This window comes from Berghia stephanieae, chromosome 3 (genome assembly GCF_034508935.2).
Source record: "Berghia stephanieae isolate SIO BIC M18660-M18661 chromosome 3, UCSD_Bste_1.3, whole genome shotgun sequence".
NCBI classification, from domain to species: Eukaryota; Metazoa; Mollusca; class Gastropoda; order Nudibranchia; family Aeolidiidae; genus Berghia; species Berghia stephanieae.
The window spans coordinates 81,870,570-81,896,359 of NC_088362.1; the positions used below are offsets into that span (position 1 = coordinate 81,870,570).

Consider the following 25,790-nt stretch of genomic DNA (forward strand, 5'->3'; position numbering starts at 1 on the left):
CCTGATGAAATATCTGTAGAGGTATTAAAAAGCCTAGGAGATCTAGCAATTGATGAACTTCACATATTATTCAACAATATATACAACACTGGGAAAATACCAGAAGATCTCTGTAACTCTATTTTCATAGCAATACCAAAGAAAGCAGGTGCAGTTAGATGCGAAAATTTTAGAACTATAAGTTTAATAAGCAACATCAACAAAATACTGTTGCGTATAATTATCAACAGGCTAAGGAATAAGATTAACCCGAAATCGCAGAAGAACAATATGGATTCCAACCTGACAGAGGGACAAGGAACGCAATATACCTCCTCCGTGTTTTAAGTGAAAGAGCTATACAGGTTCAGACCCCACTATACCTCTGTTTTGTCGACTACAAAAAAGCTTTTGATAGAGTACGCCACGAAGAAATACTAAAACAACTGCACTCCATTGGCGCTGATGAGAAAGACCTCAGACTCATGCAAACATTATACTACACCCAGCAGGCATCTATCAAAATCGGAAACTCTACAGGAAATTCCATTCCTATTAAGAAAGGAGTCCGTCAAGGGTGTGTTGCCTCACCAGATCTGTTTAATCTATACCAAGAAACAATCATGAGGGGCATAACTAATATGGAGGGAATAAAAGTAGGAGGTCACAACATAAATAATATAAGATATGCAGACGATACGGTACTCGTTGCAACATCAGAAATCCAACTTCAAAAGATTGTTGACAAAGTGGTAGTAGATAGTGAAGCCAAGGGAATGGAAGTGAATATCACCAAAACGGAATGCATGGTAATACAGAAAAACCCCGAAAACAACAACACCTGCAATATAACGATTCACGGCAAGCAACTTACCAACGTAGAAAGTTTTAAATACCTGGGTTCAATAGTGACAACAGATGGAAGATGTAACCGAGACATACGAGCAAGAATAACTCAAGCCAAACAGGCCTTTATGGACCTCGGAGACATTTTGAAAAACAAACAGATGTCGTTCGGGATTAGATTCCGAGTCTTGAAGTGCTACGTGTGGCCAATCTTGTTATACGGATGCGAAAGCTGGACTACAAATGCAGAAACACAAAAGAACACTGAAGCTTTGGAAATGTGGTGTTTGAGAAGGATGCAGAGAATATCGTATACTGCACACAAAACGAACGAAGAATTGCTAAAACAAACATACCAACAAAGGAAACTAATGCCCTTAATAGCGGATCGACAACTATCCTTTTTCGGACACATAGTAAGGAAAGATAAGAATGAATACCTGGCAATATGTGGAAAAATACCTGGTAAACGCACCCGGGGGAGACAAAGAAAAACACTCATAGACCAACTGAAGGGCTTCACCAACCTAACAATCCAAGAGCTGTTTGAAAAAGCAAGAGACAGGGAGAAATGGAGAGAGATAATTCATGCAGTATCCAAAGCCTGGACCGGGCATGGAACCTAGAAGAAGAAGAAGAAGTAAACTAAACATAATACAATGCATAACAGAGATATGATTTACAAGGAAAAAAATATCATCTCCCAAAACTACAACTATACATTCGACTGTTTCCCTCCCAGCCAAGGAATTCCAGCCAGGGTCGGGACTAAACCAAGTAATCTCATTCCAAGACAACGACAGGAAACAATTGGAAAACGGGTATGGGGGGGATAGAAGACACAACATGTACCTTCCTGCCCACTATGGGAGGTCAGGATCCCCACCCAGCAAAATAAAGACAGAGAGCAATGTTTGTTTTTAAGGGTTTTACTGCGCTTGCAACACATTAAGGTCATATCAGCACCAGTAAAAAGGAAGAAAATGGGATAGTAAAAAGTTCTAAAATTACAATTAAAAAACCCAAGAAAAGGTAAGACAAAGGGGAATTGGTTCAAGTAGGAAATAGATGTATATTCCAGGAGCACGCTATCCAAGTACTTATTTTAAGATCACCTTGAAGTTTTTTTTTGTATATTCCAAGAGCATAACATCAATGTACTTAGTTTGAAATCACCTATAAGTCTCATCCTGAAACAAGAACAAAATCAAACAAAGAGGAATACACTCAAATGCTTACATTATACATTCAAAATAACAAATATACTAATAGATAACACAGAGATGATTAACAAGGAAAATAATATCATCTCTCAAAACAATAACTTTTGTTTTTTGTTTTTAAGGGTTTTACGGCGCTTGCAACACATTAAAATCATATCAGCGCCAGTAAAAAGGAAGAAAATGGGATAGTGAAAAGTTCTAGAATTACAATTAAAGCATCCAAGAAAAGGTAAGACAAAGGGGAATAGGTTTAAATAGGAAATAGATATAGATTCCAAGAGCACACTATCAAAGTACTTAGTTTGAGATCACCTAAAAGTCTCACCCAGACACAAGCACAGGTCCCCACTAAAACGAATACACAAAATTTTACAAATCATATATAATATAAAGAAAACATAATACAATGCATAACAGAGAGATGATTTACAAGGAAACAAATATCATCTCCCAAAACTAACTGTTTCCCTCTTAGCAAGGGCATCCGGCCAGGACCAGGACAAAACCAAGTAATCTCATTCCAAGACAAAGACAGAAAGCATGTTGAAAAACAGATATAACGGGATAGAAGACACAGTATGTACCTCACTGCCCACTAATGGGAGGTCAGGAACCCCACCCATTCATACTTATACAAGAAGCCCTATTGTGTACTACTCAATGTTGATTTAAAATAACATAAGCTGCCTCAAGAGTCCTACCTGTGTAGATAGTAACAATAACAAATTGATACATGTATAAGTTTATGCAATGACGTCATATGCAATCCCTTCTATCATAACATTACAAAAGTGTAAGAGCAATTGTATGAAATGATATGAATGATGATTCCAAATAAATTAGTTTATTTAACTAAAACAATTACTGAATGTCTCTAATGTGTTTCTTTAGGGTTCCTATAATATTATCATCATTATTTAAGTTTTTTAAAATGAAATATGTGTTTTCCTGTGAATGTACGGCAATGATCAAAATGGAAAGAAATCAACTGAAGTGATTTGGCTCATGATAAATGATTACAGTGATCGGATCTGACATTGAAAAAAAAAAAGAATTAAATAATAATTATTTCAAAAGCATTCATATATAGCGCAATATCCACTAAACATGCTCAAAGCGCTCAACAGGGGCTCCCAATTCAACAGCAACACAAATTGTAAGTCAAGACATAAGGCCTTTAAGGCTTTTTTGTTTTAAGGGTTTTACGGTGCTTGCAACATATGTAGGTTATATCAGCGCCAGTAAAAAGGAAGAAAATGGGATAGTAAAAAGTTCTAGAATTACAATTAAAGCACCCAAGAGAAAGTAAGACATAGGGGAACTGGGAACAAATAGGGATCAGATATAGATTCCAAAAGCATACCTCCAATGTACTAAATTTGAAATTACCTATAAGTCTCATCCGGACACAAGTACAAAATCCAACAAAGAGGAATACACTCAAATGCTAACATTATACATTCAAAATAACAAATATAATAATACATAACAAGAGAGATGATTTACAAGGAAAAAAATATAATCTCCCAAAACAATAACTATGCATTTGACTGTTTCCCTCCCAGCTAGGACTCCGGCCATGGCCAGGACAAAACCAAGTAATCCCATTACAAGACAAAGACAGAAAACATGTTGGAAAACAGATATAAGGGGATAGAAGACACAGTATGTACCCCCCTGCCCACTATGGGAGGTCAGGAACCCCACCCAGAAGGCCTTTAAGGGTGATAGACAGTGAGTATAATATAAACATTGATAAAGATGATCATAAGACATTTATTTTGTGTCCTATGAAAGTCGTTCAGATGATAACCAATTAAGGCAAAGAGTGAGAGAGTGAAGTGAAGTGGCACGATGATCTGATAACATGTAGACAATGAATACAATTACAGTATTTACAGCAGCGCCTCCTGTTAAAAAAAAAAATGATGTATTAGCAAAGGGTGAACATATAAATGCATGTTGAGGGATTGATTTGTCACTTGTGTCAGTCTCTTATTTCTAACATTACATCGCTAACTGAATTGTTTGATTTTAATGGTTTTCCTGCGCTTGCGACACATTTAGGTCATATCAGCACCAGTAAAAAGAAGAAAATTGACTAGTCAAAATATTCTAGATTTACAATCAAAGCACCCAAGAAAAAGTAAGACAAGGGGAATTGGTTCAAATAGGGAACAGATGTAGATTCCAAGAGCATACCATCAATGTGCTTAGTTTGAGATCACCTTAAAGTCTCACCCAGACACCAGCACAGGATCCCACTGAGAGGAACATACTCAAATGTTTACAGAATGCATAACTAACAATACATAACAGAAAGATGATTTACAATGAAAAAAAAATCATCTCCCAAAACTATAACTATACATTTGACTGTTTCCTCTCTCAGTCGAGGACTCCACCCAGGACTGTGGCAAATCTAAGTAATCCCATTCCAAGGCAAAGACAGAAAGCAACTCGGAAAACAGATATAAGGGGATAGAAGACACAGCGTGACCTCCTGCCCACCATGGGAGGTCAAATGACCTCGCCCAGCTAACTGAATTAGAAATATAATGAACCATGCCCTTAAGGCTAATGATCAGCTGATGTGGTTTATTTTATTTTAAATGTATAGGATTTTTCTACCCTGAGAAAAGAATGCTCCCTTATAATTATTGGTTTTTAGATTATTTTTTTTTAAAATGTGATTTGTCTCATCACTGCATAGACGAATCTAAGGGGCAGAAGCAATGACATAAACATTAATTTTATAACGTGTAGAATTCAATTTTAAAAAGGCGCATCTCTATCAATGATATATGAATCAGATGTTAACAAATTGAACATCATGGATCAAACTTACATTTCTTGAAGAATAAATTATAAAAAGATGTGATGTAAATATATCAATAAATAAAACAATATGAATAACATTGTAAATTTATGCTTAACATTGACAAAATGGCACAATCTTTTCCAAAACAAATATACAACATAGTTTAAAATTGGTATAATTATCAAAATAATCTGTAACAATTTTTTTTTTAATTCCAATTTAATGACAAAGTTTAAAACATCTCTTAATGATTAAATATGTACTCATTATCATGATCAGCCAAAAACTTGATAATAAAACTCATTGGGGAATGTCAAAATAGACATCTAAATGTTTTGTTTGTTTTTAAGGGTTTTACGGCACTTGCAACACATTTAGGTCATATCAGTGCCAGTAAAAAGGAAGAAAATTGTATAGCAAAAACATTCTAGATGTACAATTAAAAGGACGAAGAAAAAGAAAGACAAAGGGGATTGGTTCAAATAGGGAATCAGATGTAGAGTCCAAGAGCACACGATCAGTTTGAGATTACCTAAATGTCTCACCCAGACACCAGCACAAGATCCCACTAAGAAGAATACACTCAAATTTTACAAATCATATGTTAACATAAAAAAATACCAGTACATAACAGAGAGATGATTTACAAGGAAAAAATATCATCTCCCAAAACTATAACTATAATTTCGACTGTTTCCCTCCCAGCCAAGAACTCTGGCCAGGGTCAGGACAAAACTAAGTAATCTCATTCCAAGACAAAGACAGAAAGCAATTGGAAAACAAATACAGGGGGATAGAAGACACAAGTACCTCCCTGCCCACTAAGGGAGGTCAGGAACCCCACAAAGTACTTATTGATGATTCCTCATCATAATAAATTTGGATGAATGATTTTACATAAGCGTAACAAACACACTGGTTAAGAATCATGCTCTTTAAATGAAAACACGAACAAAATCTGTTACAAAATGGAATTATATATCTATATATTTACAAACTATTTATTGATGTTTCTTCAGCGTAATAAAGTTGTATTATTTGAATTTGTAAGAATGATAAATAAAAGTATAACATATACACTGGTTGAACAGTCTATAGAATGGAACTGTCCTCTTATTGTCAACTTTCTGGATTACGAGAAGGCTTTCGACAGTATTGACAGAGCAACATTGTGGAAAATTCTGGCACAATATGGACTCCCTGAAAAGATAGTAAACCTCATTAAGGAAATGTATGAAGGATCAAGTTGCAGGGTTGTACATGAAGATCAGCTTACTGACAGCTTTGAAATTAAGACTGGTGTCAAGCAGGGATGCTTGCTCTCTCCATTCCTGTTCATCCTTGCCATTGATTGGCTAATGAAGGAAACCTCCAAAGGGAGAAGAAATGGGATACAGTGGACCCCCTGGACACAGTTGGATGATCTGGATTTTGCAGATGATCTGGCTCTTTTGTCCCACACCCAGGACCAGATGCAAGCAAAAACCACAATTATAAACAGCCTCTCGGAATCAATTGGTCTAAGAATTCACCCTGCAAAGTCAAAGGTCTTGAGGATAGGTACGCGTCAAAGGGAGCAGATCAAAGTAAAAGATCAGGAACTCGAAGATATAGACACTTTCTGCTATCTCGGAAGTATAATTGACAAGGATGGAGGCACGGAAGCAGAGGTGAAAGCACGAATAGGAAAGGCACAGGCTGCATTCACATCTTTGAACAGAGTTTGGAGAACTAAAGATATCTCCCTTCAACTAAAGCTAAGAATTTTCAACTCAAACGTGAAGTCTGTCCTACTGTATGGATGTGAAACTTGGAACGCATCACGGGCATGTATAAGGAGGGTACAGATTTTTGTAAACAGGTGCATGCGTAAGCTACTCAGAATAAAATGGATGGATAGAATAAAAAAATGAAGAAGTATGGAAAAGAACACAGCAGAAACCAGTGGGAGAGGACATAGGAAGAAGACGATGGAGGTGGATTGGACACACGCTTAGAAAAAATGACTCAACTATAACAAAGAAAGTATTGGACTGGAACCCTCAGGGCAGAAGATCAAGGGGAAGGCCACGAGGAACATGGAGAAGAATTAAAGAAGCTGATATACAGAGAAGTGGTAAGACCTGGAATGAGATAAAAAAGTTGGCTCAGGATAGAGAAGGATGGAAACTGTTTGTCTGTGGCCTATACCCTGACCCAGGGTGAAAAAGGCAATGATGATGATATGCACTGGTTAAGAATCACACTTCTAAATGAATACAAGGAAAAATTTATCCAAAAAAGGAATTCTATATATATTTATACAGTACATATTGATGATTCTTCATTGTAATCAGTTTGTATGAATGACAAATAAGACCCATTAATGCCTGTGACAAATTGTAATTCATTATTACAAAAAGTAAAATACAAAAAAAAAAAAATGAAATTAAGTGAGCTTTTATATAGCACAATATTCACTACATGTGTTGAAGACTCTATACAATGGGTGCCAAGTCAACAGTTCACACGCCATAAGACAAAACATGATGCCAATAAGGCATTATTACATTTTTTCTCCGACTGAGAGAATTCTGTAGTCATCTAGGATCTCATTTTACACCTGAGTATAAGATAATGTGAGCAAAGAGAGCCTTTTCCAAGGATTCCGCTTTGTGCCATCCACAGTGGAACTCAAAACTAAAGACCAACAGATTATAAGTTGAGTATCAGACCATGAGACCTCAAATCCTGACAAAAACATATTTTCATCGTAACAGGAGCTGTCGCGTTAACAGGGATTAAATAGATACATCTTTGAAAATATGCATATCAACATTTATACTCAGTCAGTCAGTTGGTTTAAATGGAAAGGAGAAACAATTATCAAAAATGGTATAAAAACTCTTATTTCAAATGTAACTGGTCAATACATTCCTACTTGACTTCAATTTATTAACCCATTGTAATATCATGTTAAGTTATATCATAGTAAATTCAATAAACCAGAAAAGTCACTTCCAACAGAAGAAAGTTCAAGAAATCCACACTAATGACTTGGAAACTGAATATAATTGATTGAGGATGTGCTTTGCCTCCTCTGATGGCAGATGTCGATAAGGAGCTGATTCAACTCCTCAAGAACAGGCCGCTTGGTCCTTTCCATCTGGTTTTAAAAGTGAAAAATAAAAAATATATAAGTTATTGATCGCCTTACATAACATATCCCAACTCATTCATGTAGCATTCCTTCAAAGGACAAATGAGACGTATACTTTTCATCTCTTTGACTGAAATAGTAGTATCATAGCGGTGTTGTAGTTCACACCAGTCATTTGTTTTTCTGAGGAAAAGTGTTGACAGATTGTTTTTCTTTATTAAATAAAATACCTTTGTATTTTTGGGGGTCCCAATAGTTTAGCTCAGTTGGTAGAGCGCTCACTTCACTTCACACGCAAAGTGATCGAGATCAATCCCAGGTGAAGAAGAGATTTTTTTTTTCTGACCCCGATCCACCCAGCAGTGATATTGGCTCGCTGGGTCTGTTAGATCAGGTGAAAAGTACTTTGGGATAGACTAGTGTCTTTCCAAGAATAACATGAGCTTTTATATAGCGCAATATCCACTAATGTGCTCAAAGCACTTTACACCGGGTCCCTGACCAACAGCAACATGTAATATGTAGAACGATACATGATGCCTGATAGGTGATATTACAAATTTTTTCATATAGAGACAACACTGTTTAATGGCCAGGTACTCATTTTACACCTGAGTACGGTGAGAGAATGTGAGTAAAGAGCCTTTTCCACGGACTCAACTATGCACTGAGCGAGGCTCAAACTCAGGACCTTCCTATCCGAAAGCGAACGTCATACCACAGGACCACATAGCCGCACAAAACCGGGATAAACTCCAACTCTATGGGCCTAATGTCTCTGAAGGACTATTTCTTCTTTATTGTTGTATATTTGGATACAAAAACGCCTCAATGGTGGTGAGTCATAATAAAGGCATGGTCTATCCGTACTCCATGGGTTTTTGTACACATAATGTTCCCTGTGTTTCTACATTTTTAAAAATAATATTTCTCAATTTAACTAGAGCAAAACTCAATTTTTAAAATGAAACACATTAAACCAGAAAAGTCACTTCCAACTGGTGTATCCAATAATTTGTAGGTTATTTTTTTATGTTGTGATGATAGAAAAAGCACTAACCTCCCAGCAAGACTTGAAAATGATTGTGAGTTCTTTCACACTTGTAGGAATCACAGGTTGTTGTTTAGTGATCTGAGGTAAGTATAAAACAATCACAGATTAGTTGGATAATTAAAAGATTTTACCCTTTTATTTATCCATAACGATGTGGAAACTCTTAACATCTATAAAAAAAAAAGAAGACAAATGATGTAGAAATTCCTTTTGACCAGTTTACACACCAAAAAAAAAAAAGACAAAAGATGTAGAAACTCATTTTGGATGACCAGTTTACACACACACACACACAAAAACAAAAACAATAGGGAAAAAAAGACAAGCGATGTTGAAACTCCTTTTTGATGACCAGTTTACAACCAAAAAAAAAGAAGGAAAAAAAAAAAGACAAGAACTGTAGAAACTCATTTTGGATGGTCTGTTTACTCATAATGAATAACGGTAGATCAATATCTACTTAACAAAAATAATTTCATGAAATTATTTTAATTTAACAGTTGAAATGTAAAATATTTTGACACAAACCAACACAAGTATATAGAGTTTCAAAAATCTAAATCTTTGAGTAAAAATAATATATATCAGCAACGAAATAAAACTTTGGTGGATTTGAGGTAAAGTCAACAAACAAGCACAAAAAAAACGAGAACTTAAACATTCTTTGTAATAACCATAACTAAAAGATTAGTAACTAAGAAAAAAAAATTTATTTCAGAGTATTAATTGACTGGTAATGGTATCATTTGTTAAAAAGGTGCTAGAAGTTTTGGACTAAAAAGTATTGAACCAAAAATGAATTTAATAGCTTCAATTAGATTTTAGATTAATTGATTTTGTTGTTGAAGAATAAATGTGTCCAAAACATTATGCGTAAAGTATTTTTTCTGGACATAAAGAGATAATATATTTCCATGTCTGAAAACAAAAAATGATTATTAGATTGATTAAATAAATGATAAATGGTGGTGAGATTGTTTTGTTTTTGTTTTTAAGGGTTTTACGGCGCTTGCAACACATTAAGGTCATATCAGCGCCGGTAAAAAGGAAGAAAATGGGATAGTAAAAAGTTCTAGAATTACAATTAAAGCACCCAAGAAAAGGTAAGACAAAGGGGAATTGGTTCAAATAGGGTACAGGTGTAGATTCCAAGAGCACACTATCAAAGTACTTAGTCTGAGATCACCTAAAAGTCTCATCCAGACGCAGGCACCCACTAAGAGGAATACACTCAAATGTTTACAAATAAAATATATATAATACATAATAGAGTGCATAACAGAGAGATGATTTACAAGGAAAAAAAATATCATCTCCCAAAACTAACTATACATTTGTCTGTTTCCCTCCCAGCCAAAGCCAGGACAAAACCAAATAATCTCATTCCAAGACAAAGACAGAAAGCATGTTGGAAAACAGACATAGGGGGATAGAAGACACAGTATGTACCCACTATGGGAGGTCAGGAATCCCACCCAGGGTGGTGAGATTAATAAAAAATATTTTTTTAAAAACAAGTAATAAAATGAAAATTAAATAGCAAAGAAATAGAATTAAAAAATATACCTCATTAACTTTTTTGAGAAGTTTGTATTATATAAGCGGAACTAAAATGGTGAGGATGGAACTATGTTAAAAATCTCTAATTGACAATTTCTAAGATATTGACAAAACTTCCAAATTACCTTACGACGAAGTCCTTCCAGCGTTTCATGCTGAAACTGATACCACACAGGTTTTCCAGTGACAATCTCATGCAACAAACACCCAAGACCCCAAACATCACTGGACTCATCAAGACTTTTCGCAGATGCTAATAACTAAAAAAAAAAAAAAAAAAAAAAACACACACACACATAAAAAAAACTACACTTTTTTAATACTTCCAAAAAATCAAATTCCTCTGTTTTAATATCTTGTGGTAACAAATAAAATCACAGTTAAAATACCAATTGTTTAATGATCAATGTTATGTAAAAATGCTTAGAGCCTTATAAAGACAGTCAAACATTCTCACGTTCAATCAGCTTTATTAGCTGGATTCTCATTTCTTCATTTGATTTTCTCAACAGAACTACACTTAAAATAATTTATATGTCATATTACTGTCATGACATTTACTAATTATGACTTGACCTTAATTTTGCTGAGAAAAAAGAAATTGAATCTCTTACCTCTGGTGGATGGAGGTGTAAAGGTAGGTAAGCGTCCAATTGTGCAATATCATCCTCAACCTGTTCTTTCAATGTGGAGGCTGTAAAGTCTGCCAGTTTCACTTTTGTTAGAGTTTGGTCAATTATTATATTAGAACCTACAAGAGTTTCAAAAAGATTAGAAAAACAAATGAACATGAAAGGTTAATTTTAAAATATTATCACCTAAATTAACTTCTGCTCCCAATCAAAATACTACTGCTGCTGCTATTACTACTACCACAGAAACGGAAAAAGGATTATGAATCATTCACAATTTCACAGCCGAGTAACTGGTATATCATGATGCCATGTGCTCCCCACAGAATAAACAGTAGCACTATTTTATGCGAAAATATTATTGTGAGTAAATTTTTTTGTGCAAAGTTTTTATCTATTGAAAATAATGAGAGGAAATTCAATGGGGAAAAAAGACAAGAACAATATTCATGAATGAATTAAACTAATTAATTCTAGTCCCTTTGCTTAAACAAAAATATGCCTCAACTAAAAAGGATAAACAAGTCTCTTGAATTTCCGTTTCAGAGACTTTTATTATATTTAGCTCCCTGTCCACCCAGAAGTGACTGGCTAGCTGTCTGTTAGACCTGAAGGAAAGTAATTTGCATCGACTAGTATCTTGTCCAGATGGTAGCCAGTAATTGCTATTGTCCATTTAATGCTATAGGAACTGGGATAAATTTCATCTCCATTGGCCTTATGGCTCTGAAGGACTACTACATTAAATCTGTAAAAAAAAAATTAAAAAAACAAAAACAAAGACAAAGAATAATGCAAATTTCATACCTGACCAATTAAGGAACAGGATCCCTTTACAATGAAGATATTGAAGTATCTCAGTCAGCTTCAGCATAAGATTAACAATCATATCAAGAGACTGGATGGGCTGTCTTTCCACCACCTCTCTCAGAGATAGATCTGCCATGAAAATGATGTTCAATAAAAAAATAAAATAAAAATAACAGCTAGGGGGCCAGCAGTTCAGCTTTTTTTTTAATCTGCAGACTTCAGACTAAACTTACACAGTATATCAAATGTGTTAGCCGGCAAACAGATTAAATCAGAGGCAAAATACTGACAGACCATTATTTGGAAGTTTGAAAATGTTGGCAAAATGACAATCATAATAATATGTGACCCACTGCCTCAAAACGGTATTATGTCAGCAATAAAAATTTTGAATATTTCATATGGTACAGAAAAACCAAGGATTGATTCGTTGACTGATTAACTGATTAATTTATTTAATGTAAGATTAACTGACCAATTGATAATGATGATAATTTTTGGTGTCGAATTGCCACAATCGTAACAAATTGAAAACGAAATGAATATGTTTATGTTGTGTATATCGCACGTGTGAAAGAAAGAGAGGAAGAGAGAGAGAGAGAGAGAGAGAGAGAGAGAGAGAGAGAGAGAGAGAGAGAGAGACAGAGAGAAAATAAGTAGGAGTGAAATATCTGTTCAATGTTACAGTTATCGTTTAACGTTATAACAAGTGTAACTAAATGACAAATTGCCATATTTATGGACAATAAAGATCTATTATTATTATTATTATTATTATTATTATTATTATTATTATTATTATTATTAATATTCTGAAAATGAATCTATAACCAAAAATATCAGACTTGGGTTGAGCTTAAATAATCTATTGAAGACAATGAGTATTCTAATTTGAGATTAAAAACTGGGATTTCATATTTTTGCTCACCTTGGCTTGAATTTGACTTTTTAGCATCCGGTTCATCCTGATATAATACCGTTTTGACATGAAGGGTTACATATATACATGTGTATAGTGCTTTTCATACAGAAGCATCTCAAAGTGGTAATTGCCTAAGCTCTGATAAACAATAGCCTAAGATGTAATGATAGAATATCTTTAATAAACTAAAAATAGGTTCTGCTCTCACAACCCTGCATACATGAGAAATACAGCCATAATCTAGCAAAATCACTGTATATAATCGGATACATAAGACATAAATTGATAATGTTGAATAAAACAATATTAAATTAAACAAGCATGGGGTAAGAACAAAAATACTTTTTTATATGCAGATAAAGGATTAACAATACGATTTTTGTTACTATTAGAGAATAATATGGGCATAAAATCATCTATGATAACATAATCTTGTAGGTGAAATGGATCTTATATATCAGTAAAATATTCAAAATTATAAATGAAAATCAATGGTTAAATTATTAAGATTAGGATAGTAAATTTTGTGATGTCAAAAATTGTATATCAGATCCAATTTGATTGTATCACATTTTGAATTATGTAGGTGCAATGCTAAATCAAATATTGCCTCCTATATCTAGAGCCTTAAGAAAGCAAAATGTTTCTTTAGTTTTTCAAAATAACTTAGTATTGGAGTATTTTTGTGGCAAACGTAACAAAAACGACCTTTTGCAAAGCTGCCGTACTGAAATTTGTAGTTTCTTAGGGAAAAAAAGAAAAGTCACCAATAAAGTAGATTGTTTTGTTTTAGTTTTTAAGGGTTTTACGGCGCTTGCAACACATTTAGGTCATATCAGCGCCAGTTAAAAGGAAGAAAATTGAATAGTGAAAAGATTCTATATGTACAATAAAAAAGGACTTGAGGAAAAAGGTTAGACAAAGGGGAGTGGTTCAAATCGAGAACAGATGTAGATTCCAAGAGCACACTATCAGTGTACATAGTTTGAGATTACCTAAATGTCTCACCCATACACCAGCACAAGATCCCACGAAGAGGAATACACTCAAATGCTTACATTATACATTCAAAATAATACATAACAGAGAGATGATTTACAAGGAAAAAAATATAATCTCCCAAAACAATAACTATGCATTTGACTGTTTCCCTCCCAGCTAAGCACTACGGCCAGGGCCAGGGCAAAACCAAGTAATCTTATTCCAAGACAAAGACAGAAAGCAAATTGGAAAACAGATATATGGGGATAGAAGACACAGTAAATGCCACCCTGTCCACTATGAGAGGCCAAGAACCCCACCCAGAAAAAAGGAGATTAAAAAATTATAAGTTGCCCTCAGCATGATCAAAAATGCTCCGAAGTTCTACATTTTGGCTCTCTGAGAAGGCACTTTTCTTTTAAGTATTTTAAGAAAGATTTATTGACCCACAGACACGATTTGCAGCTCTGGAGCCGGAGCCAAAAATTCATAATTCAACGGATTTTCCATTATACAAGGCAGGTCCTGCTTTTGGCACAGTCTCATATACAGATTAAATCTGTATAATTGGTAGGTCTGTATATTGCCCTGTTTGGGAACGTGGTAAAAACTAATTAATAAAGGGTTGGCACTATATCATGGGATTGGATGGATCTTCAGAGTCCTTCAGAACCACTGGGCTCAAAGAGCCAGAGTTTATCCTGGGTTCTCTAGTGTGAAACAGGACAATAGCAATTGCTTGCTACCCTTTGGAAAGGTTGCTATCTATCGCAAAGTACTTTCCACCAGATCACTGATAGGTGGACAGGGGGGCCAGAGAAAAAAAATCGACTGGACATGATTCAACTCAGCCCCTTTGCATGTGCAACGAAAGCTCTACCAACTGAGCTATAGGGAAACCCTGGGGTTGGATGTATAGCAAGGAATTATTGATCATAGTAACAGTACAAAAGAAAAATGTGGGGGTGAGTTAGGAAATTTTTTAAACACACTTTACTTACCCTCAATATTGTATTTCTGATAACCATGACACTACAAAGACACACAGAAAAAATATGTTGAGATGAAAAGAGAGAAAGTTTTGAACATACATAGACTCAAAATTGCAGTTGGTGATCAAAGTGCAGTGACAAGACAAAATAAAATCGATGTGAGAATAGAGAAAAAGTTTTCAATAAACTCACCCTCAAAATTGGTACAGACAACAAACATTTCAGGGTTTACGAATAATGCAGCCCATAAATGTTGGATGACGCCGGGATGTTTTATTTCAAGTAGGCTTTGGTAGAGCCTTTTTTGACCATCACCTTCAACTGGGGCTATTACCTGTATTGGTGAAAAATCAAATTTTGTTAATATGATTGCTTGGTAATCAGGATAAAACTAGGTTTTAATTAAAAATCTGCCATGATAAATAATTCCCCTCCAATGAAAAATAAAACACTTAACAGAAAAAAATACACAAAAACAAAAAATAATTTTGAATTGGTATAAATGCGACTTAGTGTTTTCATTTCAATCTTCTTTTTTTTTCTAAATAATGGAAGAAGGGTTCAAGCTCACCTTTTTAATCACCCAATAGTCAGTACTGTTTTTTTGGTCTTCACTTGTAGGTGAGACAAGAAGAGTGTTTCTGAAACAAATACACACACACACACAATGGATATAAAGCATATCAATAAGTCATTGACTCCAAGCAACATATTTTCTCTCCTTGACCATCACAAGAAATAGTCAACTGAAAAATTAGGTTATTGATGAATCAACTCGATAGCCAGGAAACTAAACATTCATATAATAACTTTTTTAAAAATTAAAGACAAGAAAAATATAACCAAATGCATTTCATCACCTCACAGGAAATGTTATAATTTGAGTTGATTTCAAGAAAATACAGTTGTTAACCGCAGTGCTCAAAGTGAATAATAAGGAACATCCCTTAAACTCTTGTGTTCAACATGAATCAACAATCAATCATTCGTTTGATTTTCAGTCACGTTGATCTAATGTTGAGAATGAGCTCTCAAAATATTTCTTGAGTTTTTGTTTTGGCCTTACTCGACTTATCCCCATCTCTCCTCATGGAGAATTGGGCCTTTAGGCCCATGGAGCCAGACTTTATTCTAGTTTCTATAACATGAAATGGACAATAGCAATTGCTTGCTATCTATTGAATAGGATGCTAGGCTATTGCAAAGTACTCTCTACCAGATCTGACAGATCAAGCTACCCAATTACGGCAGGATAGAGAAAATCTCAATTGCACCTGAGATAGATTGCAGTTCCCTTTGCAATATCAAACAAAATCCTTTCTTCTTGATGTAAAGCAGTTGACTAAATAGACAAAGAATTGTTTGTTACCATCAAGCTCCAAATTGAGCATTTCACTACACCTTCACCACCCCTTGCCACAAGTAAGAATATTTGACCCAAAAAATCTTAACCAAGGATTTTTTTTTCTTTATTGTGTCTGTACATCTAGTCATCAAATTGTCTTTGTTGAGACATAACAGTGTCAATCTGGAGAATTATCTGTTCAAGAAAAACACCAATACAATAATCCTCACCTCGAGTGTCCTAAACGGACGAGAGCAGTCCAATCAACATCCTCCTTCATGTATTCTGGGTAATCTGAGTGTAGCTGGAATTCAAAAGCAAATCTAAGAGATATTGATGTCTGCAGTTAGGATAACATTGAGACATTGAACATAGGGATATCATTTAATCAATAGGTAAATAAGTGCAACTGAAAAGTGTTTTTCTAAATCCACTCCATGCCATTGAGTTCGTCACAATATTCCATTTAACCGCTTGGCAGACCTCAGCTCATGTCATTTAAATGCAGTCATTTTCCGGCATTTTAGAAATAAGATGGTCACAATAGCTCAACTAGGAGAGCCTTACATCAAAACGCATACTACAAACATAAAATCAAAATTTCTAAAGAGAAAAATCAAAATTTAGAGGAGGAAAACAGTGTCAAAATCCGGTGAATAATTTCAATTTTTCACCACATAAATTATGACTTAAAATACATTTTAAATTCAAGAAAAAGTAGTGAGCTTAAAATCCAATCCGACAAGCTCATATTTGCATGTCTAACAACTGAACGCGATTATGACTTAATGTTGTAATGGACAATATTTTGCTTTGGTTTGAGAGTATTTCCATAACAACAATGAGACAATATACATGTTGATCTAAACAAATCAATTAGTAAGCAAAACAAAAAAATTATTTCTTCAATTGTTGTCTAAAATTCAGGTTAATAATCATATTCTTCAGGAATAAAGTGCCATTTGGTGAAATTCAATGTTTTATCCAGTTAAATACACTCCTTCTTTGAAAGAAAATCCCCAACAGTGGGAGGCAGTGAAAATGAACATTGCTTTACCTTGATAAATTCTACTAGTTTAGCACTTGTAGGAATGAAAGCACCAACGGCAAAATTTTCTGCTCTTTCTTTCATAACACAGACAATCTCTTCAGGACTTGACAAGTGTCTGGATGACGATTGAAAAAAAAAAAAAAGAAAGAAAAAAAATTATATGAACAGCGGCCTGTGATTAATAAATAATTTATAAGAACACCCATTATGCACATATCATTTGCATGTCAAATAATCTGCATGTAAAATTTTAAGTCTGTTTTATGAATATTGATTTTTTAAATTGCCTTTTTTAGTTCTAGAATAAACATACTTATGAAGAGTCCACACAATTAGCAACAGCTTAATATAAATATTTTGTAATTGGTTGAAAAAGGATTTTGAGCCCAAAATGATATGAGTTTAACATTTTGTTCTTTTGTATTCATTTTTGTACATAACTTAATAGTGTTTGTTAATTTGTTGAAAGTCATAATGAGCTGCAATTTACAAGAACTTTGCCAATCTGCTGAAACTAACAATTGTGAGCATATTGAGCACAGTGAAGTGTTTTAAAACTTTACAGTGATACGAAATTGATCTTATGATATTAATCTTACATTCATCTTATTTGATATCAATTTTGTAACATAAATCTTACTTTGGAAATATATCACACCAATAATAAGGACAACGAGTCAGGGAACAATTGGACGAATGCAAGTACATATTTATGAGTATCGATTCTTCTTTTGATGCGCTCTTCACAGGAATAGTATAGTCCTCCAATGTCTTCATGTATTTTCTGATCTGAAAATAAAGATTGAAAAATGTGTTGAATTTTGAAAGATGAGGCTGTTTAAAGTCACATTGATTTACAGCTTTGATCCTATAATTGTTTTGATAATCAAACAGTATTTCTGAAACTTTTAGGTCCAGTCGTTGTAGTAAAAAGTCTCTTAATAATTACAGAAGGTTTCCTAAATGTGCAACTATATTGTGTAAGAAAAAAAGAGCTGAAATTCGACAACTTATAGCTTCAGAAATCATTGCCAATATCTGACAATGACAAGAATAGTGACATGTAAAGCAACGAAATATTAACATCATAAAAACAGTTATGATGAATAATCTATCAATACTTTAAGAAGATGTAAAATAAACTAAATATCATAATGGTACACTAATTACAACTAAAAATATCAATTATTATTTACGATTGCTAAATCATGGCCTACCTTCATTTTTCTTTAGGAAGACTGCAATGTTAATGAATACAGTGAAAAAACTCAAAAATTTGATTTTTAAAATGTTATCCTCTTTAAAGTTATTGAACTTCAGTGCTTAATCCATCTTTCTCAAATAAATTTAACTTGATATTTTTCTCTATGATCTATGACCATCAACTTATATTGAATTATGCAATAGTTTAAATAAAGAAATATAATTGTTGTAGTCTTATCAAAGTATTTTCTAGACAGAAAATGTTGGACAATTGTTCTTGCTACAAATAATCTCACTATCTAAACTCTACAAATGAGACTCGTTGAATGTTTAAGCAAGACAATTCCAGCCTATACCTGAAGATGAAACACACTACTGTGGATTCATTAACATTGCAGTCTTCCTCAAGAAAGAAAAATGAAGATAGACCATGTGTGTGTTGAACCCATGATCTCAAGACGTCGGGGAGAGTGGCTCAAGATAGACTAGAGTTTGAAACCAATTTTTTTGGAGTGGTGGATAACTCATATGGTATAGTCACACTCTCCCCGGCCAAGCGGAGTTGTCATTCCATAAGGTTGCAGTTTTGAGCCCCCATTGCTGCCAAGAAAATTATATTCTCTATTGTCTTCTGACACTTTCCTACTCACTTCATTTCTTGTTATAATCAACATAAGTGCCTGCTCCACCCACTTCTCTGAAATAATATTCACCCCAAATACTAGAGCTTACTCCATGTCTCAATCTTTTCTATACATGTTTGTATTGATAATATGACCATTAAGCTTAAATTAATGTTGGCTAACAAACTTGGGGTCCTTTGTGTGTGTTGAACACCCATGACCTCAAGAAGTGAGGGAGAGTGGCTCAAGATAGACATAGAGTTTGAAACCATTTTTTTTTTTTGGAATGGTGGACAGCTCATACAGTAGAGTCACGCTCTCTCCAGCCAGGCGGAGTTGTCATATTAGTAAGGTCACGGGTTCGAGCCCCCATCACTGCTGCAAAACTTTTATTCTTTATTGTCCTCTGGTACTTTCCTACTACTTCATTTCATGTTATTATCAACATAAGTGCCTGCTCCAACACTTTTCTGAACTAATGAAAATAATAGGTTAAGTTCATTAATGAAAAGAATTAGCCTCATAGGAATTGGCCAAAATAATTTGGAAAAATTCTGCTCACTTATTTCCTGCTATACTTAAGTGGCACTGTAAACAAAAAATTGTCTGGTAACACAGATTAATAAAAACAGCATAATGGTTCTTATGCAACTTGGAATCTTCACCAATTTATTTTAATATCACATTATTGATCAAGACCATATTTATTTAAGGCTGTTGATTAGTCTTTTAAGTCAGCCCCAGACTTTTAAAATTGCTTAAAGGAAGACATCTTAAGGTGAAAGAGAGAGCAGGCATAAGAACCTCGCAAATCTCAGAGTTGAACAGTTAAAAAAACAGGGCATCATGGAAGAGTACGTAGCATTTGACATAAGGCATACTAGCAAGATACAAGCAATTCAAGTCATAGCAGCTATCTCCAGTCTGGTATTAGTTTGAAATTTCTTCTGAGCCTGGCCTAAATTAATTCCTTTAATTATAATAATAGTTATACAATACAACCGCTCTCTATAATGACGGGACCAGAAAAAAAATGTCATTATAGAGAGTGTCATACCGGAGAAGCCAATAATGGGGGAAATGAGAGAGCCAGCCATTGCTTTCTTGAAAACTTATCGCTCTTAGCTTGTCTACAATTACCATCTCCTGCTCTATAATAATCGCTCGACTATGAACTACACAGCATTGTTGCACCAGTATCAACATTTGTCTGTAGTCATCACTTTTTTCTCTGTGGTTCAAATCATTGCTGTGCAATTTCCTCCTGGTTCTTTATGATCAAGAACTAGATGTAATAGTTAATCCTAAGGCTTGATTCATAGGTTAGGACTTCAAGTTTCAAGTTTACTGTTAGGCTTTCGCCAATAATTCATAATATTTAATGGCAATATACAAGAGATAAATAAAGCAATACAAAAAGCTAGCTTAAGTGGTGCTGCGAGTTGCAAAAGCATTTACTAACTGGTTGACTGACTAGTGGACATTCATGCAATGCCAAATGCCAGCTAACTTTTCATCATGCTTTATTTCACCTACGAAACAATAAGGGGGGTGAATATCATTGGTAGGCCAATCAAGCATTTTATTTAGCTACAAACTATGGTATTTCATTGGCCAGAAGGCCAGCATTTTCAGTGAACCAGAAATTTTGTCCTTGCCCGTCGATTTACAAGTTGACAACTACTACTATACAGGATCTTTTCTAAAAATGTATGTTGCTATGGCGAGTCTTTTATCACTTAAAATATATATGGTAAAATTCGAGTTGAAGAGAGGATGACATAAAAACAGATGTCTTTATGAGTGGGCTGCACTGTATAAATTTTATGTGTTTCTACCGTATCTATTTCTCTAGAAAAAAAAGAATGATAAAATAATCTCAATCTTATATTTTATCATGAAGTGATAAGGGAACATAAAGTAAAAAAGTGTAAAACAAACTGAAAATAATTTAACATTACTCAGTAGTTGCCATATTCTGCAGCCATCCTATATTTCGTCTTTAGTTTTCATTTTAAATATCTTAAGCTTCAGCCCCACCCCCTCCCCCCTTAAGATTCCCTGCTTTATTATTTCACATTACAAAGTCAAACATACCTCAGCACATTTATGACACACAGAATCATAACATCTTGCTGAAGTCTCCAGAAGTCGCTGGATTTCATGATCAATACCAGAATCTATGCTTGAAGAAAGTGTGTCCTTGTTATCGCTTATGGATTCTTCATCAACTGTGATAAAATAGGAAGCAAAAGAGGTAATAGTATTATCTAATACTAATATCAATTACGATATACAGCGTGTTAGAACTCGTGCAATTATCTGACAAAGACAAATCTTTACACCAGGAAGGCTTCCAAATTTAATGTTCCTCTCAGACGGAACAAGGAAAATATGTGCCATATGCCTCTCCTAAAAATAGTAGCCCTTCAGTGCCATTAGTCCCATGGAGCTGGAGTTTATCCTGGTTTCGGTAGCATCAAAGCAATTGCTTGCTACCCTTTGGCTAGGATACTAGTCCATCTAAAAGTACATTCCATCACATCTAACAGATCCAGCTACCCAATCATTGCTGAGGGGAACTTCAACAGAGATCGATCTCTGTTCCTTTGCATGTGAAGCGAGTGCTCTACCAACTGAGCTATCAGGACCCCAATGCCTTTCCTAAGGACATACTACAAAAGAAAGAACAAGAGAGATGACAATAATTGATTTATGACCCTCTACATCAATCTGCTATGTTAGAATAAAGCAGGTGCTGAAAAATGAATTAAAGTTCAAATGAGCAGAAATTAGAAAGATCCAATTTTAGCCTTTTGCAGCCAAGAAAACCACAATCATTCTCCTCAATAACGATAATAAAAGATGCATCCAAAATTTCATATTTTGTAATATGGAATCAATTTTCAGCATTTCATTAACCCTTGCATAATAGCGGTTTGAGGTCATATTTAATAAACTAAGATTTTCCCTCAGCAGGATTGAATAAGACTTCAAATTCTGAATATTTAGACTCTGGCAGAAACTTTTTCTTTACTTCAGTTTTATTAAATAAAACAACAATAAGATAATATGCTTATGTAGTTATGCAGTTGGAGCCAAAATTTGTAATTCTACCAATTCTGGCTTGGACCCTCCAACCTAATTCAGGATGTGCTGGGAGTCAAAGGTCTCAACATAACATAAATAACGTCAAATGTTTTTTAATTGAGCAAAAAAGGGATATAGTAAACAATTGTGAGAGAGTTAAAGTATACACTTTTAGCTTGGAGCCCCATGTAAAGTGCTTTAATCACATTTATTAGATATTACACAATGTAAAAGCTAATTTTTTGCAGGTTTAATTTTTTTTTATTTTAGCTATGATCACACTGTCACCAAGTTGAAGACAAACTGAAACAGGATAGGAACAGAAAAGATCAATAAAAATAAAAGAAAATGCAGCATTTCCATCCAAAAGATTTTTCTTTTCATCCAGATTTTCTTATTTTATTCTTATTCACAGGCAATACGTGAATATTTCTTTGTTCTCTGACAGCTCTTATGTCATTGATGGATTGTCCAGATGATCAAGAGAATTCTTAGATTCTTACTGTGGATCTTTGATAACGGCAGGGTGTCATAGGCACCTTGCACCCACATATAAATAAAATGATAAATGAAAGTATACAACCACATTTACCTGCGGCAGGTCTTGTCGTGTGTCCAAAGCTCGTGTCATCAGAATTTGGAATGAAGTAACTTACTGAGGCAGAAGTTAAATGACTCTGATTTCTTCCTGACATTAAACCTACTGCCCCAACTGAAATGGATCTATGAAAACAATGGGAATTATCATGGGAAACATTATTAGTGGAAGAGTCTGGTCCGTCATCGCAAAGGCCATTTTGCCTCTCATTGTCACTGGAGGTCTCATCCGTGGTTTCTTGTACAGCCTTAACTTCATTGAAAAAATAAATTGGATCCGATTTTGATTTATGAAGTCTTGGGTTGTCTCCTAGCCCACTAGTGGTAACAGCATTTTGTTTTAAAAGTGGATAATGGTGGCTTTGATGGCCAGATTGATTGGGTGGGTCCATTTGTTCTTCGGCATCTGCAGCTTCCTGAAGACGTTTCCTCAAGGCATTTCGTTTGGAAAGAGTAAGACCTGGAGAATAGATTGCTCCTTTCCTTTCCATTTATAAACTCTGACTCATAACTGTAGGTCTACATAAGATCCTGTATACCCGATTAATTTGCCTGAATTTTTTGTCACAATATCAACAAATCCTTATCATAGAATGAAAAATAGAGCTTCTACTTCTAGCAAAATCGATATTTTTTATTAAAGTTCCAGTACCATACAACTCTAATCGGAATACAGGCCAAACATGATCTTTTCATAACTCGGCCAGTCATAGCATTCTTGTTTTCTTCACTCTACAGTAAAAGCTGAACTTGAACAGTTGATTATCATAACAATAGGTAACTTGGAAGATGGTTGATCAGGATCCTCCTCGAATTAACAAGTCTTCCCAGCACAGTTCTAAAAGTCAATTGCGCGGATGGTGAAGAACGATGGCATTTCATTAAATTATACGAATCCTCAAGATCAAATGAATTAGGCAGTTCAGTAGGAATTCACATCATCATAAAAAAAAAAGAGAAAATTCAGAGAACAGTTCATCCCGAGTCCTTTGTAAGGTCAATAGAAAATTTCCAATCTTACGTAAAAAAAAAAGTCATTATAAAATTTCAATCTAAAATAAATCCCAGGACTTTCCTTCGGTTTTCTTTTCACTTGACAATATCCTAATTTGACAGATGAGAAAATTGGTTAGCTTGGTGGGGTTGTATCATCCACATCACAATAAAAAAAAAAAAGTCAACATAAATTTTGTAAATATTGCCTGCACGTGTATGCATCGTAGTTTAAAATTTCCTTTGCAATGTGTCTGTGGGTATCTATCTCATTAGATAACAATCCTTGTTGATAAGCAGAACAGATAAAAAATGCACTTTTTGTGTGGCAACATCTTGTTCTATCTCACGCCCGTGATTTCAATTTCCGACTTCAGACTTCAGTTTCAATTTCCACGAAAAGGACGAGGCGATAGATTAGAACTTGAGAATATAGAAAACTGCAAATTTTCTTAAATGATACGAATCAATTTTGACCAATTTAATACAATTTGAATTTATTAATTTTTTTTAATATTTTTTTTTTTAGTAAGTGACCCGTTTATTCAAAGTCGGGACAATAGCTTCATATATAGGTATCATTTTTTTTTTATATTATTATTTTAGACAGTAATAATAATTAGTCAATCCGAATAATAATATTAGGTATATTACCCAGTCTGTTTTATATAGCATGTCAATATGAAAAGAAGAAGAAAGAAGAGGAGGAGGAGGAGGGAGGAAAGGGAGGGGGAGGAGAAGATGAAGACGAAGTGTCGGGTGCAAATCCTTCGTCATCGCAATAATAGAAAATAAAAAGGAACATTGAAAACTAATAGTGCGAGCAGTAGCGTGTGTACTCCTGGGTGTATGGAGTATGGAGTATGAATGAAACAGGACCGTGGCGTCAGTGTCAGTTTCTGGGTAAAGTCTTGGAGTCCCCATTACTCTCTACATAACTGGTAATAATGGTATTGTAGAAATATGTTGAGCAGCAAGTGATTAACTGCTCTTTCCAGTTACCAAAAGCAGAAAGGGCTCCAATCTTGGAAAAGCTCGATCCAGACCCAGTCTGAATATGATTGAGACACTTAAATACGACCCTTAGTAATAATAGTAATAATAATAATAATAATAATAATAATAATAATAATAATAATAATAATAATAATAATAATAATAATAATAATAATATTAATAATAATAATAATAATAATAATAATAATAATAATAATAATAATAATAATAATAATAATAATAATAATAATAATAATAATGATGGTGATGATGATAATGATAAAAATAATATAATTATTATCATCATCCTTATCATTATTATTACTATTATTATCATCATTATTATTATCAATTATTACATATTATCATTGTCATATAACTGTTTTTTTTTTATTATCAGCGTTATTGTTATTATTATCTTTATTCCTGTTACTATATTACTGATGATGATGATGATGATGATGATGATGATGATGATGACGACGACGACGATAGAAATTCCATCATCTTCATTATCATCATCATCATCGTTATCATTATATCATGTATGTCCATTGGCAATACAATTGAAAACAGATTACTTACGTCATGATCAGATCCGAACTATCAACCAAGCGATTATACACCCCGACGATATGATGCATTGCGTTTAGTTTAAAATAACTCACAACATCCGCAAGTCTGATTTCACGTTTCAACAAACAAAATAATATGTAATCCAGTGGCGATTGGTAATAGTGGGCAGGGTGGGCAAAGCCCAATACAGGCTGGGGGTTTTGTTAGTTTTTTTTTTTTTTTTTTTTTTTTTTTTTTTTTTTTTTGTTTTCTTTTTTTTTCAGTTACAAGATGATTTACCACATCTTGAAAGCACTTAATTTACTCGCGTAAAATTAGCTGATAAAATTAAAATTTGATTCTTCGGATTCATGGAGC

General features: G+C 34.2%; 1 protein-coding gene across 1 annotated transcript; it reads right to left on the reverse strand.

Moving 5' to 3' along the window:
* Positions 1 to 1,875: 1,875 nt before the first annotated feature.
* On the reverse strand, positions 1,876 to 24,269 carry LOC144968606 (uncharacterized). The gene is made up of 12 exons (XM_078907109.1): positions 22,864 to 24,269; positions 21,279 to 21,412; positions 17,996 to 18,144; positions 17,362 to 17,470; positions 16,535 to 16,608; positions 15,531 to 15,600; positions 15,152 to 15,293; positions 12,062 to 12,193; positions 11,237 to 11,373; positions 10,748 to 10,882; positions 9,069 to 9,140; positions 1,876 to 8,014 (listed from the first exon to the last, which is right to left on the reverse strand). The coding sequence occupies exons 1-12, from the start codon at positions 23,357 to 23,359 to the stop codon at positions 7,898 to 7,900; spliced, it is 1,767 nt and encodes a 588-aa protein (XP_078763235.1). The 5' UTR covers positions 23,360 to 24,269; the 3' UTR covers positions 1,876 to 7,897.
* Between the last annotated feature and the right edge of the window lie 1,521 nt (positions 24,270 to 25,790).